The sequence below is a fragment of the Oncorhynchus mykiss genome, chromosome 13 (assembly GCF_013265735.2).
Source record: "Oncorhynchus mykiss isolate Arlee chromosome 13, USDA_OmykA_1.1, whole genome shotgun sequence".
NCBI classification, from domain to species: Eukaryota; Metazoa; Chordata; class Actinopteri; order Salmoniformes; family Salmonidae; genus Oncorhynchus; species Oncorhynchus mykiss.
The window spans coordinates 29,352,985-29,367,953 of record NC_048577.1 but is presented as its reverse complement, the minus strand read 5'-3'; the positions used below and the strand labels follow the sequence as shown (position 1 = coordinate 29,367,953).

At 44.1% G+C, this 14,969-nt stretch overlaps 1 protein-coding gene across 4 annotated transcripts in view; it reads right to left on the bottom strand.

The window, feature by feature from the left end:
* Window positions 1–205: 205 nt before the first annotated feature.
* The window catches only part of si:ch211-126j24.1 (phosphofurin acidic cluster sorting protein 2), a 101,131-nt gene continuing 86,367 nt past the window's right edge, over window positions 206–14,969 (bottom strand). The window contains exons 18-25 of one of the 4 annotated variants that reach the window (XM_036940718.1): window positions 11,983–12,094; window positions 11,467–11,499; window positions 8,871–8,913; window positions 5,115–5,157; window positions 4,610–4,748; window positions 3,733–3,956; window positions 3,257–3,370; window positions 206–1,044 (exon numbers count right to left, since the gene is read on the bottom strand). In XM_036940718.1, coding sequence (XP_036796613.1) covers window positions 926–1,044; window positions 3,257–3,370; window positions 3,733–3,956; window positions 4,610–4,748; window positions 5,115–5,157; window positions 8,871–8,913; window positions 11,467–11,499; window positions 11,983–12,094 — 827 coding nt within the window. In that variant the 3' untranslated portion in view covers window positions 206–925. The remainder of the gene's footprint in view (window positions 1,045–3,256; window positions 3,371–3,732; window positions 3,957–4,609; window positions 4,749–5,114; window positions 5,158–8,870; window positions 8,914–11,466; window positions 11,500–11,982; window positions 12,095–14,969) is intronic. The other 3 variants (XM_036940719.1, XM_036940720.1, XM_036940721.1) reach the window with 3 other exon arrangements.

The window sequence follows — 14,969 nt, the reverse complement described above, 5'->3', positions numbered from 1 at the left end:
GTGTGGAAAGGAGTGGGTGTGTCGAAAGCGCTCTACTATAGGTTAGACCACTGGTTCTCAATCCTGATCCTGGGGACCCAAAGGGGTGCACATTTAGATTTTTGCTCAAGCACTACACACCTGATTTAAATCATCAAAGCCTCATGAGTTGATTATTTGAATCAGCTGTGTAGTGCTAGGGGGGGGGGGGGGGGGGGGGGGGGGGGGGGGGTGCACCCCTTTGGATTGAGAACCAGTGGGTTAGACGGTTTTGATGATGCAGTTTTTTTTGTTCCGGTTCTTACCACACAACTATCGTACTGAGAGAGTTTGGACTTGAGTTTGATTCGTATTTCGCTGACAATTGTTTATATATTTTTTTAAATTAAAAGTACTGATGATGGGTGTACTATTGCTTGTATGCGTATGCTCACTGTGACTGTCACCCTGATATTGGCTACTAAATAGCTACTTCTCACACCGGGACAGTGGTGCTTGGCAAAGCGGGAGCAAGGACACTGTGTCCAGGTGTTGTTGCCCTTCATGCCCTGCCCATTGAGTAGACTGTATGTATGTATCAATGTGAAATCTCAATGGTTATCAATATTAGTTATTTCTTATGTAGGCTTCTATCCTATTGGAAACAAAATCATGGGAGATTTTTGTTGTTGTTGCCATGTTAGCTACCGCTGGCGACTATGTGACACGGCTACCCAGTGGGAAGCACCTCCGGTCAGCAGGCACCTCGATACAAAACCGCTGCAGTGGTCGGTGGCTTATTGACTCGTATCAGCCATGCAAAACGGTCTTGAGTGGCAACAAATCTTCCCAATTAGCTGATTAGCTTTCCATACACCCACTCCTTTCGACACACCCGCTTGCCCATACTCCGGTCGCCATATTGGGCTGCAGCTACCCATACTTGGGTTTAGGTGGCAGTGATATGTCACATGGCAGGCTTGGTGTAGCCGAAGATGCCAACAGGAAAGTGCTTGACGTGAGTGGGCCACTGGGCGGCCAGCTGGAAAAACTTGACGTCATTCCACTCCACACCGTCAATGGACACTATAGAGAGAGAGAGGAGAGAGAAGCAAAAGTGTTCATTTTCAACCACTTGGTGGTAATATTGCACATCTTAAAGACTCAAAAATGGAATAGAGGCTATTCAGGGAATTCACATGAACCCATGTGTGTGTATGTGTTCAGCACATACTCTACAGTATGTGTATAAACGGAATGAGTATGTAGTGTACATGTATTATTGAACATATGGGTGCATGCTTGGGGAGGGCTGTGGCGGTCATGACATTTCTAGTCGAATTACTGTTGGTCTCCCGTTAATTAACATAAACACGCTCAGCCTCCACGCATACAAGCCGCTGATGTGCGCCTTTGGAACATCTACATTTAATAGACACCATCACAATGAATCCATTATTTCTTTTAGGCAGGTCTAAGGAAACATTATTATACAAAGAAAATGTATTTCAGAAGAAGAGAATATATGTAATCTGGCTATGCTCCTTGCCATAGGCTGTAGGCTAGTTCATTTAGCAGACAAGATATGCTTATGAGTCCCGTGACATTCATTCACATTATGATTTTATATTAAGAAGAATATCATTTGAATTTAGCTGAATAAAATAGAAAGGATATTTTTCCTATTCCGGAGCGAGTGCACATATGAAGTGGCTATGTTGAGCGTAAAAGTGATCATTTGAAACAGGATCTATACACTAGATTTAGAGTTATTTGATAACTTTAGTTGTGAATGATAGAATGTCTCAGAAATCAAAACATATATGGGGTGCATGATGCGACTATAGGCCATTGATGATTTGAGAAAGTAGCAAATAAAAGCTTGCGCTCTGTTCCTTGACTCAGGCTGCACACGCTGCTCTCTCATAAAGTGCACTCAAATAGTAAATGGAGGCGGCTTTCCACGGCTCCTTTTCCAATCATGCCGGGTAAGCTATTCTGGTTTTATAGTGGAGCATGTGCTTAATATGAGCAGCTGAGAAATAAATATAGTAGCAGCTGGGCTCCTCCTCTTTTTGGTGGAAACCATAGTAACGTTTTCACAACTAAACAATATTTCATTTAAATTGTTGACAGCCCCTCTCTCTGCATGCTGGAGAAAGGAATGAAGGAGAGAGAGGAGGAGATGGAGAAGCACGGTGGTGAGATTCTGTAGCTAAAGGAAATGTCAGCCTATTCATTGTGAAAATATAAAAAACTTATTGTAGGCTAACTATGTAAGCCACCCTGCACAATCAATGAACCAACAGCATCGCCTAGGCCTATATGTTCTCTCCCAGACTCATGGATAGATAGTTTGGAGAGTAGCATAAGGTAAGGTAAACAATCCGGTATGCTTAATAATACAGTCCACATTCAAAGGCCATTACTAGAACTTGTTTCATTTTGGAGTATAGGCTAGAGTAGACCAATTAGACCAAAGTTTCTACAACTTCAATCTATCTTGTTTTTGAAAGTTTTTATGCCGTGCGTAATAGGCCTATGCGGTAGGCATATAATGGCACAATCATGATTTGAATTTCATTTTTTTCCCCAGGCTTGGACTCATATAGGCCTATGCGTATGCAAATGCTATAATATGCGTATGGGTGTTTTGAATTAATCATCACCTTAGAAAGTACTGTCAATTTCGTTATGTTAGGCTTTGAAACAACATCCACAGCGCTAATGTTTTCCACTCAGTTTCAACCTACTTTCTTCAAATTGATCAATCACAGTGCGGTGAGTTTTAAAAGCATGATACTGTTTTGATGATAAGTGTTTGATGTGATTTTTCCGATTCTATTTGCATTGATGTGAGAGTGGTTAGAGGGACAATAGAGCGCTGAGTACCAGGCCATTAGGACCTGATGGTCTTTAGTGAGTTGGGTACTACCAACACATGTCCAGAGGAGATTACCGTGACTCAACGGTCACATGGAATTTGACTGCGGTCATGACTCATGACTGCAGGTGTGGCGGTAATACGGTCAGCAGTACTTGATTTGGACTGAAATAGGTGACAGTACTCATTTTGGGTGCAAGTACTGCTTATTTTTAGGTGCAGGAGCTCCACAATACTTTTGAGTTAATATTCTATTCGAGGAACAGGAGCTCAAGCAGTAGAAAATGTGATGTGCCAGTACTCAGCTCTGGTGAGCTCCTGCCCAAGTCAAGCACTGACGGTCACCGCAACAGCCCTATATGTGGGTATGTGTGTATGCTTACGTATGTGTGAGTATGTTTGTCAGGCCTGTACCTCTCAGCATGGTGTGCTGGTGTTTGGCAGCGCAGATCAGCCTGCTGATGCCCTCGATCACCTGGCTCTTGGAGTCCACCTCCTTCTCCTTGGGCTTTTTACTCAGGAATATCACTGCTCATCAAAGTGTGAGAAAGAGAAGAGAGAGAGAGGACATCAGTAAAATAAAGAGATCATTTGCCATACATGGTACAAAATAAAACATGTATTTTTACAATTATTATATTTATTTTTGCTAAAGATGTAAAGGTAAAAGGTAAAGATGTATTTTTCGTGACGACATAAACACAACATCTGGTTGTTGCTGTATTTGGCCAGATAACTAGATTACAACCAGAAAAAGACGTCTTCTTCATCAGTGACACATTTTCATAAAGAAAAACATAACATGCTATGAGTTGTAGTAAGGTGGCATTAACGGTTATAACGGGTAATAATGCATTACACTCTTTGGCTTTCAGTAAAGCGACACCCACCTTTCTTGTTCTTCTCCTTCATGACAACGGTCATGGCCATGCCGGGAGGAGGGGTCAGCTCGCCTCCGTTGGGGATGCGGGACACCTGCAGCGAGCGGAAGTTGCTCTTCAGGGTATTCTTGATGCCCACGTCTCGCTTCTCGCCTTCCTTCTTCTTGTCGACGCCGTGACATGCCCAGTAGTCCACCTGGAGCCCCATCACCTCCCCGCCCGTCACCGGAGAGCTGCACGGCGGAGGGATATGGGAGAGAAACGTCACAAGAACGTCATATGAACGTTTTGTATCCATGAAAGGGAAGAAAAAGGCCCAAACTGCAAGGTAGAGTACCATCTGAACTTGTATGTGGCTGGAGCCAGTTTAGTTTATTATGTACAACTTACAGGTCAAGTCATAAAAAGGAAGAAGAGAAAGGGTAGAGTAGAGCTCCAGTGAAAGACTGGAACACAGAACACTGAAGACAAGTGGTCGTTCCCCCTTACCCCCCTTCCCAACATCTGGTCTCCAAGGAACATCTGGATGGAGAAAGGTAATTCATCTGGGAGTGGCAGGAAAGTGGGGTGTTGAAGGATGGCTATCCTTTGTCACACACTCCAGATTGGGCCATCTTTTGCCATTTAAATTAATAACATATAGTTTACAAGTGCCTCATGAGCAAAGTTCCACTGCCTTACCCCATCAGAACCCAAAATATAATAAGAAACTCATTCATGTGGAAGGTGTGGCCTGTACCTTCTGAAATTGTTTTATTGACTACTGTGGCCAATGGGCCTCTGTCGGGATTGTAGCCATTGTACAGTTATAAGGTTGAACCTTGAGATCAAATAATGTTTAAGGAAAGAACATTAATTAACAAGACATCTTGGGTAGAGTACGTACCCGGCTCCGGCGAGGGTGGCTGAGACGGAGGGGGAGGGGGGCGGGGTGCAGGTCAGGTCCTTCATGTAGGGTGGTCCCGGCTGGGGGGGAGGGGAGGCCAGCATATTGATGCTCCCCATCACAGCATCATCAGAGTCCACTGGGGATTAGGGAGGAGGAGGTTTTGTTAACGTCTTTAAGTAACCAGAAAAAAATGCATCTTTATCTGGTTTATTCGGGTTCTCTAACCAATTAACAACCAATATGACGTCTGTCCCATGACGTCTTGATCATGAAAAAGGCGCAACAGCGGTTGTAAAAGAGTTATATTAAGTCTTTTAACCAGAAAACCATTTTACAAGAAAAATATTACATGATTAAGACGTCATGCGTTCAGTATTTTGCCTGCTGGGCCTCTTCTCTCTCAGTTTTCCCTTCTTCCTCCCATTTCATTCGAAACAATGGATTATCAGACAATACAAAGCAAACATAGGGTCAAAGGAAAATAAAGAGTAGGATGTCTTACTTGAGGTTGAAAGGTTGTGCTCAACGATGCCCACTTTCACCAGCTGTGGGGGGACAAAAACCACGATTGAGATTTACATTCTGGTCATTTAACAGACACTCTTATCCAGTCAGTACATTTAACCAAGGTATAATACATGACCACCTCACTCGTGCATTAGTGAGGTCGGGCACTGATGTTGGGCGATAAGGCCTGGCTCGCAGTCGACATTCCAATTCATCCCAAAGGTGTTCGATGTGGTTGGGCTCAGGGCTCTGTTCAGGCCAGTCAAGTTCTTCCACACCGATCTCGACAAACCATTTCTCTATGAACCTTGCTTTGTGCACGGAGGCAATGTCATGCTGAAATAGAAAAGGGCTTTCCCCAAACTGTTGCCACAAAGTTGGAAGAACAGAATCGTCTAGAATGTCATTGTATGCTATAGCGTTAAGATTTCCCTATACTGGAACTACTGGGCCTAGCCCGAACCATGAAAAACAGCCCCAGACCGTTATTCCTCCTCCACTTTCCAGTTGGCACTACGCAGGTAGTGTTCTCCTGGCATCCGCCAAAACCAGTTTAGTCCATCAGACTGCCAGACGATGAAGGGTCATTCATCACTCCAGAGAATACATTTCCACTGAACCAGAGTCCAACAGCGGCAAGCTTTACACCACTCCAGCCGACACTTGGCATCGTGCATGGTGATCTTAGGCTTGTGTGCAGCTGCTTGGCCATGGAAACCCATTTCATTAAGCTCCCGACGAACAGTTATTGTGCTGATGTTGCTACCAGAGGCAGTTTGGAACTCGGTAGTTAGTGTTGCAACAGAGGACAAAAGATTTTACAAGGTACACGTTCTGTGAGCTTCTATGGCCTACCACTTCGCGGCTGAGCCGTTGTTGCTCCTAGACGATTCCACTTCCACTAACAGCACTTACAGCTGACCAGGGGTAGAAATTGACAAACTCACTCAACGTCAACAGTGAAGAGGCGACTCCGGGATGCTGGCCTTCTAGGCAGTTCCTCTGTCCAGTGTCTGTGTTCTTTTGCCCATCTTAATCTTTTATTTTTATTGGCCAGTCTGAGATATGGCTTTTTCTTTGCAACTCTGCCCAGAAGGCCAGCATCCCGGAGTCGCCTCCTCACTGTTGACGTTGAGACTGGTGTTTGCGGGCACTATTTAATGAAGCTGCCAGTTGAGGACTTGTGAGGCGTCTTAAACTAGGCACTAATGTACTTGTCCTCTTGCTCAGTTGTGCACTGGGGCCTCCCACCCCTCTTTCTATTCTGGTTAGAGTCAGTTTGCGCTGTTCTGTGAAGGGAGTAGTACACAGCGTTGCACAAGATCTTCAGTGTCGTGGCAATTTCTTGCATGGAATAGCCATCATTTCTCAGAACAAGAATAGACTGACGAGTTTCAGAAGAAAGTTCTTTGTTTCTGGCCATTTTGAGCCTGTAATCGAACCCACAAATGCTGATGCTGTCACGCCCTGATTTATTTCACCTGTCCTTGTGATCGTCTCCACCCCCTCTAGGTCTTGATTATTTTCCCCAGTGTATTCATCCCTGGATTCCTGTCTCTCTGTGCCAGTTCGTAATTTACAAGTCAACCAGCGTTTTCCCAGTTCTCCTGCTTTTTTGCATTCTCCTTTTTCTAGTCCTCCCGGTTTTGTCCCTTTCCTGTTTCTGGACGTTCCCGCCTGCCTGACCATTCTGCCTGCCTTGACCATGAGCATCTGCCATTCTGTATCTCCTGGACTCTGATCTGGTTTTGACCTTTTTTCCTGTCCACGACCACTCTCTTGCCTACCCCTTTGGATTAATAAATATTGTAAGACTCCAACCATCTGCCTCCTGTGTCTGCATTTAGGTCTCGCCTTGTGCCTTGATAGATGCTCCAGATACTCAACTAGTCAAAAGAAGGCCAGTTTTTTTGCTTCTTGAATCAGATTTTTTTTTAGCAGTTTTCAGCTGTTAACATAATTGGAAAAGGGTTTTCTAATGATCAATTACTCATTTAAAATGATAAACCCGCATTAGCTAACACAACATGCCATTGGAACACAGTGTGATGGTTGCTGATAATGGGCCCAGTTGTTGATAATGGGCCTCTGTACGCCTATGTAGATATTCCATATATATATATATATATTTTTTTTTAAATCTACCATTTCCAGCTACAATAGTCATTTACAACATTAGCAATGTCTACACTGTATTTCTGATCCATTTGATGTTATTTTAACAGTCAAAAAATGTATTTTCTTTCGAAAACAAGGACATTTCTAGGTGACCCCAAATTAAAACAGAAATATCACATTTATATAAGCATTCAGACCCTTTACTCAGTACTTTGTTGAAGCACCTTTGGCAGATATTACAGCATTGAGACTTCTTGGGTATGACACTACAAGCTTGGCACACCTGCATTTGGGGAGTTTCTCCCATACTTCTCTGCAGATCCTCTCAATCTCTGTCAGGTTGGCTGGGGAGCGTCGCTGCACAGCTATTTTCAGGTCTCTCCAGAGATGTTCGATCTGGTTCAAGTCTGCGCTCTGGCTGGGCCACTCATGGACATTCAGAGAATTGTCCCAAAGCCACTCCTGCGTTGTCCTGGCTGTTTGCATAGGGTCGTTGTCCTGTTGGAATGTGAACCTTTGCACCAGTCTGAGGTCCCGAGTGCTCTGGAGCAGGTTTTCATCAAGGACATCTCTGTACTTTGCTCCGTTCATCTTTCCCTCGATCTTGACTAGTCTCCCAGTCCCTGCCACTGAAAAACATCCCCACAGCATGATGCTGCCACCACTATGCTTCACTTTAGAGATGGTGCCAGGTTTCCTCCAGACGTGACGCTTGGCATTCAGGCCAAAGAGTTCAATCTTGTTTCTCATGGTCTGGCGCCTTTTGGCAAACTCCAAGCGGGCTGTCGTGTGCCTTTTACTGAGGAGTGACTTATGTCTGGCCACTCTACCTTAAAGGCCTCCTGGAAGGTTCTCCCATCTCCACAGAAGAACTCTGGAGCTCTGTCATTGTGATCATCGGGTTCTTGGTCACCTCCCTGACCAAGGCCCTTCTCCCCTGATTGTTCAGTTTGGCCAGACGGCCAGCTCCAGGACAAGTCTTGGTGCTTCCAAATTTCTTCCATTTAAGAATAATGGAGGCCACTGTGTTCTTGGGGACCTTCTATGCTACAAGAATACCCTTTCCCAGAGCTGTGCCAAAACACAATCCTTTCTCGGAGCTCTACGGACTATTCATTCAACATCATGGCTTGGTTTTTGCTCTGACATGCACTGTCAACTGTGGGACCTTATATAGACAGGTGTGTGCCTTTCCAAATCTTGCCCAATCAATTGAATTTACCACATGTGGACTCCAATCAAGTTGTAGAAACATCTCAATGATGATAAATGGAAACAGGATGCACCGGAGCTCAATTTCTAAAAACCTGTTTTCGCTTCGTCAGTTTGTGGTATTGTGTCTAGATTTAAGAGGAAAATGTTTTATTTAATCCATTTTAGAATGTAACATAACAAATGTGGAAAAAGTAAAGGGGCTGAATACTTTCTGAATGCACTGTGAGAGTGTAAGTAGAAAACAACCACATATCACAGTCATTGCATGTAAAACTTTCCTCAATAAAACAGCAATACAAATCTGTTGTCATTGTGTATTATCATGACAGCTTCAAATAAATGACAGATAATTATCTAACTGGAGATGAGCGCTCAAAGATAACACTCAAGTGATTTCGTTGCAAGTGAATATTCTTACCCCAATGAATGGCACAAACTTCTGACAGGAGTCCTCGTCAGGGCTGAGGGAGCGAATGGATAACATATAATAAATGTTAGTTTCGCGTTAACACAACGCACCAGGATCAACAATCTCCCTGTTGTGGTGGTGTGATGGCGCTGAAGGAAGAATGAGTTTGTGTGTGTGGCTAAGGGATGTCTGATCGGAATCGATGAGACATGGCGCCTCCCAAGTGGTTCTGGAAAACCAGGAACATTTTGGGAATGAAGGTCATGCCGCGATGAGAATGCCAGGGAACGCTCCTTACAACCGACCCCTAAACGGGTGCGTTGTAAGCCTGATGTGAAGTGAGCAGTGGAGGAGTGAGGGGGTTCTAACATTGTTGGTGACATTGAATGTGAACCCAATATACAGGGTGAGTTCTGCAATCCCGCTGGGTTTTGGTTTCTCAGTACTTAAGAATACTGATTGGCTGAAAAAAAAAAAATCAACAGACGAAAATCAACAGAACTATGGCACTCAAGGACCAGAGCTATGCACACCCGGTATACAGTGTGGGGCAAATCCTCATTTCCATTTAGGTACATTTAGGTTTTAACTTAGTTATTCATTGATGTCAATGGGAGACTAAGCAAAAAGTTTACTTAGGTAGAAGTTAGAATTCACCCATGTGTTTGTAAAGGGGCCTTTATAGACAGAGGGTTAAAGGATGGTTAGCATATTTCATATGTTCGGTCCCAGTCAACTACTTCTAAGTTGGTAGTGCTGCCGTCGTCTTACCAAAGCTATCCTTCCCTATTTCTCACAAATCCCCCCCAAATTAGCTCAAAAAGCTGGATACGGCTGGTGTAAAACCAAAATAACCTGCTAAATGAGGCCAGAGGGGGTGAATTTTTGGAGCGCATGGTGAAAAGAGCTGTGAGAAAAGCATGTTAGGACAGCAAAGAGGTAGGACAAACAGAGCATGACAAGTTCATCTCCCTCGTGAAACACACCCGAGAGTAGCATTGAGGGTTTTCTAGAGTTTTTAAAGATGGAAAAAGCATTGACTAAAATATTGAGTATACACATCTGAGACTTTGCACCCTTGCTTTTCAAAGAGAAAGAAGACAAGTAGGTACAAACGATGCACATTAAGCAAACTCAGTCGGGCCCTTGGTGTACAGTATAGTCTCCCCTGCCTATCTGACCAGAATATTATCTAGGACAGGGTTCTCCAACCCTGTTCCTGGAGAGCTACGATCCTGTAGGGTTTCACTCTAAGTCTAATCTAGGGCACCTGATTCTAATAAATAGCAGGTTGATGAATCAGTTTAGTTATAATTGGGGTTGGAGCAAAAACAGTCCAGGAACATTGTTGTAGAGCCCTGATCTAGGATAATCTTCAGGTGTGTCTCAATATTCTAACGCGGCTTCCTCTCCTGGTCTCCTGTTCTTCAATGGCACTGATCTGAAAACACATGATAGATGAAAGCATTACTCCTCTCGGCAGAGTTTGGACTCGGTCGGCTCTCGTCATGTTGTGACAATACTCAGTGGACTCTGTCTCTGTCACCAAGGGGAGACCGGGAGAGACTGGGATTAGCCAATCAAAAGTCACCTTTCAGCACCCCTTTGTTCCTATAATACAGTACACCGTGCCTTTTATACGCCTGGTAATTGTTAAGGTGACCTTTAAATGTTTGAGTGCTCATCCTCCCTGGTGGATATAAAGTGTGTGGGTGTGTGTGTGTCATTACACTCTTACAAGGCAAAAATGGTTTCTGAGGTGGGTCAACAGTGACATCTGAGCAGAGATTTGAAAATAACAGTCACACATGCAGGTGTGTGTGTCGTGTGTGTGGGTGTGTGTGATAGAGTGTGTCACGTGGCTGGTGTTCTCTACCTCCGCACTATCCCTCCCTCCCTCCCTCCCTCCCTCCAAACCACCTAATTAGATCTCCACTGTCATCTCTCCTTCTTTACACTCGTCCTCCTCTCTCTGAGGTAATAGGAAAGAACACATCCAATGTCAACCTTTTTCTCTTAGATCTCATTGAGTCAACAGTTTGCCCTACTGTTCCCAACTTCAAAGAGCAATGTATGTGGGAGACCTTAAAGGTAGAGTCAGCAATGTGACATCATCAAACACAGCGGGGTGACTTCCTGATTACATATTTCAACAATAACAGATGGCCAGTATCCAATTTGCACGTTCGGCACTCCTTTGAGGCGTGTCGACATTGGAAAGATCCAATAATGGCAGCCTTGGCAGATTCGACTTTTGTTGTTGACTTCTGTAAGCAGGAAGTCAACCAGCAGTGTATGATGATGTCATATTGCTGACTGTACCTTTAATGCGGTTGTATATTATCCAAAATCCACATATCCAAACCAAATCCAAACCAAAAGCCAACCAAGCCAGACAAACAAACAAGTGGTTAAGACAGTAAGACATGCAAAAACTCAAATCAATACGGGGGTAGTCGATGCAGACCAGATATGAAGTTAAGACGAACAGCGAGTTATGTGTGGGCGGGTTAGACATTAGACAACAAGGGGTCACAGGTTCTATTGGTGGAAAAATGCAACACAGCAGGGGGGCGGGGTCAAACGAAAGGCTGCGGCCAGGTACCTGATGTAAAAATCAAAATACAAGCTTCTCTTCCTTGAATGCAAATGAAAGAAAAAGGTAGAATAACTCAAGTGTGGTAAAATGGTACGAGTCGTCGTTGTTCTTTCTTCATGAGTTATGAGTCAACTGTCGCAAAATATGTTCTGTCAAAGTGGAGTTCACATGTTGTTATTCTGTTGGTGCTAATTTAAATAAGCAAATGTGGTCGATGAACGTGATTGAATATGGTTGAAATTAGCATTAGTGTTGCTTTTTCCAAAGATAAATTAATGAGAATGAATCCACTAAATTGAAAAATCTGAAGCGTAGAGGGAGCACTATAGAACACAATAGATAATCCAAATATAGTTTAATAGCATAATAGAATAATAGCATACAAAAATATCTACATACACAATATCTACATTTTACCAGACATTTCATAAACACATGCACATGCACACACCCTTAAATATCAGCCATTCATTCTGTACTCACATGCATGCACACGCTTGCTTGCACACACACACACCTTACCTTTTCTGTTTGTAGGTGAGCATGGCCTCAGAGATGGGACACTGGTGCGAGACGCTGGCCCCAGCCAGGTACTGAGACACGCGGCCTGCTACATCAATGTTGTCTATGGACACTCAAAGTGGAGGGCACAACCTATCATGTTTTTGTTCTTACACCCTTTTTAAATCCCATTTATTATTATTTTATTATTATTATTCATGTATTGTATTATCATTCAACACATACAGCAATGCAACAGTAGAAGCATCAAAATATACTAATATTGTGTGAATGCGAGCATATTATACTAAAATAAATATAAATAAATAATAACTTATATATTTGTAATAATGTTTTTAATAATAAATACGATATTATAATTAACAAACTAGTACTTTTTAAGAACAAATTCTATCAGCATATCGACTGTAGTACTCGCGCTGATGAAACACTATAGACCACTGTTACTCCAACTTCCGGGATACAAGCCCCCCCTCCTTTCGGCAAATCTGACCACGACTCCATTTTGCTCCTTCCTTCCTGTAGGCAGAAACTCAAACAGGAAGTACCGGTGCTAAGGACTATTCAATGCTGTTCTGATCAAATCGGAATCCACGCTTCAAGATTGTTTTGATCACGCAGACTGGGATATGTTTCGGGTAGCTTCCGGGAATAATATTGACAAATATACTGAAACGGTAACTGCCTTTATCAGGAAGTGTATAGGATATGTTGTACCACTGTGACTATTAAAACCTACCCTAACCAGAAACAGTGGAAAGATGGCAGCATTCGTGCAAAACTGAAAGCGCAAACCACCACATTTAAACATAACAAGGTGTCTGGAAATATGGCAGAATACAAACAGAGCAGTCAATCAAACAGGCAAAACGTCAGTTTAGAGACAAAGTGGAGTAAAATTCAACGGCTCAGGCACGAGACATATGTGGCAGGGTCTACAGACAATCACGGACTACAAAAGGAAAACCAGCCACGTCGCAGACACCAACGCCTTGCTAAACACCTTCTTTGCCCGCTTTGAGGATAACACAGTGCCACCGACGTGACCCGCTACCAAGGACTGTGGGCTCTCCTTCATTGCCGACGTGAGTAAGACATTTAAAAGTGTTAACCCTCGCAAGGCTGCCGGCCCAGACGGCTGGCTCGTGTGTTTACAAACATATTCAATCTCTCCCTATCCCAGTCTGCTGTCCCCACATGCTTCAAGATGGGCACCATTGTTCCTGTAGCCAAGAATGCAAAGATAACTGAACTAAATTACTATCTTCCCGTAGCACTCACCTCTGTCATCGTGAGGTGCTTTGAGAGACTTGTCAAGGATCATATCACCTCCACCCTACCTGTCACCCTAGACCCACTTCAATTTGCATACCGCCCCAATAGGTCAACAGACGATGCAATCGCTATCACACTGCACACTGCCTTATCCCATCTAGAGAAGAGGAATACCTCTTGTAAGAATGCTCTTCATTGACTATAGCTCAGCATTCAACACCATAGTACCCTCCAAGCTCATCATTAGGCTCGAGGCCCTGGGTCTGAACCTCGCCCTGTGCAATTGGGTCCTGACGGGCTGGCTGATGTGCTGAAGGTAGGAAACAACACCTCCACTTCACTGATCCTCAACACTGGGGCCCCACAAGGGTGCGTACTCAGCTCCCTCCTGAAGTTCCTGTTCACGCATGACTGCGTGGCCAAGCATGCCTCCAACTCAATCATCAAGTTTGCAGACAACACAGTAGTAGGCTTGATTACCAACGACGACGAGACAGCCTACATGGAGGCGGTGAGGTCTCTGGGAGTCTGGTGCCAGGAAAATAACCTCTCACTCAACGTCAAAAAAATAAAGAAAATGATTGTGGACTTGGAAACAACAGAGGGAGCATCCCCCCATCCACATCGACGGGACAGTAGTGGAGAAGGTGGAACGTTTAAATTCCTCTGCGTACATATCACTGACAAACTGAAATGGTCCACCCACACAGACAGTGTGGTGAAGAAGGTGCAACATCGCTTTTTCAACCTGGTGAGGCTGAAGAAATTTGGCTTGTCACCTAAAACCCTCTCAAACTTTTACATGTGCACAATTGAGAGCATCCTGTTGGGCTGTATCACCACATGGTACGGCAACTGCATCGCCCACAACCACAGGGCACTCCAGAGGGTGGTGCGGTCTGCACAACGCATCATCGGGGGCAGACTAACTGCCCTTCAGGACACCTACAGCACCTGATGTCACAGGAAGGCCAAAAAGGTCATCAAGGACAACAACCACCCGAGCCACTGCCTGTTTCCCCGCTATCATCCAGAAGGCGAGGTCAGCACAGGTGCATCAAAGCTGCGACCGAGAAATTGAAAAACAGCTTCTAACTCAAGGCCATCAGACTGTTAAATAGCCATCACTAGCACAGAGAGGCTGCTGCCTATATACACAGCCTGAAATCATTGGCCACTTGAATAAATGGAACACCAGTCACTTTAATAATGTTTATATATCTTGCATTACTCATCTCATATGTAAACTCAGCAAAAAAAAAAAAAATCCTCTCACTGTCAACTGCGTTTATTTTCAGAAAACTTAACATTTGTAAATATTTGTATGAGAATAACAAGATTCAACAACTGAGACAAACTGAACAAGTTCCACAGACATGTGACTAACAGACGTTGAATAATATGTCCCTGAACAAAGGGGGGGGGGGTCAAAATCAAAAGTAACAGTCAGTATCAGGTGTGGCCATCAGCTGCATTAAGTACTGCAGCGCATGAGATCCGGGCTCTTTGCTGGCGATGGCAGAACACTGACATTCCTGTCTTGCAGGAAATCACGCACAGAACGAGCAGTTTGGCTGGTGGCATTGTCATGCTGGAGGGTCATGTCAGGATGAGCCTGCAGGAAGGGTACCACATGAGGGGGGAGGATGTCTTTCCTGTAACGCACAGAGTTGAGATTGCAGGCAATGACATCAAGCTCAGTCCGATGATGC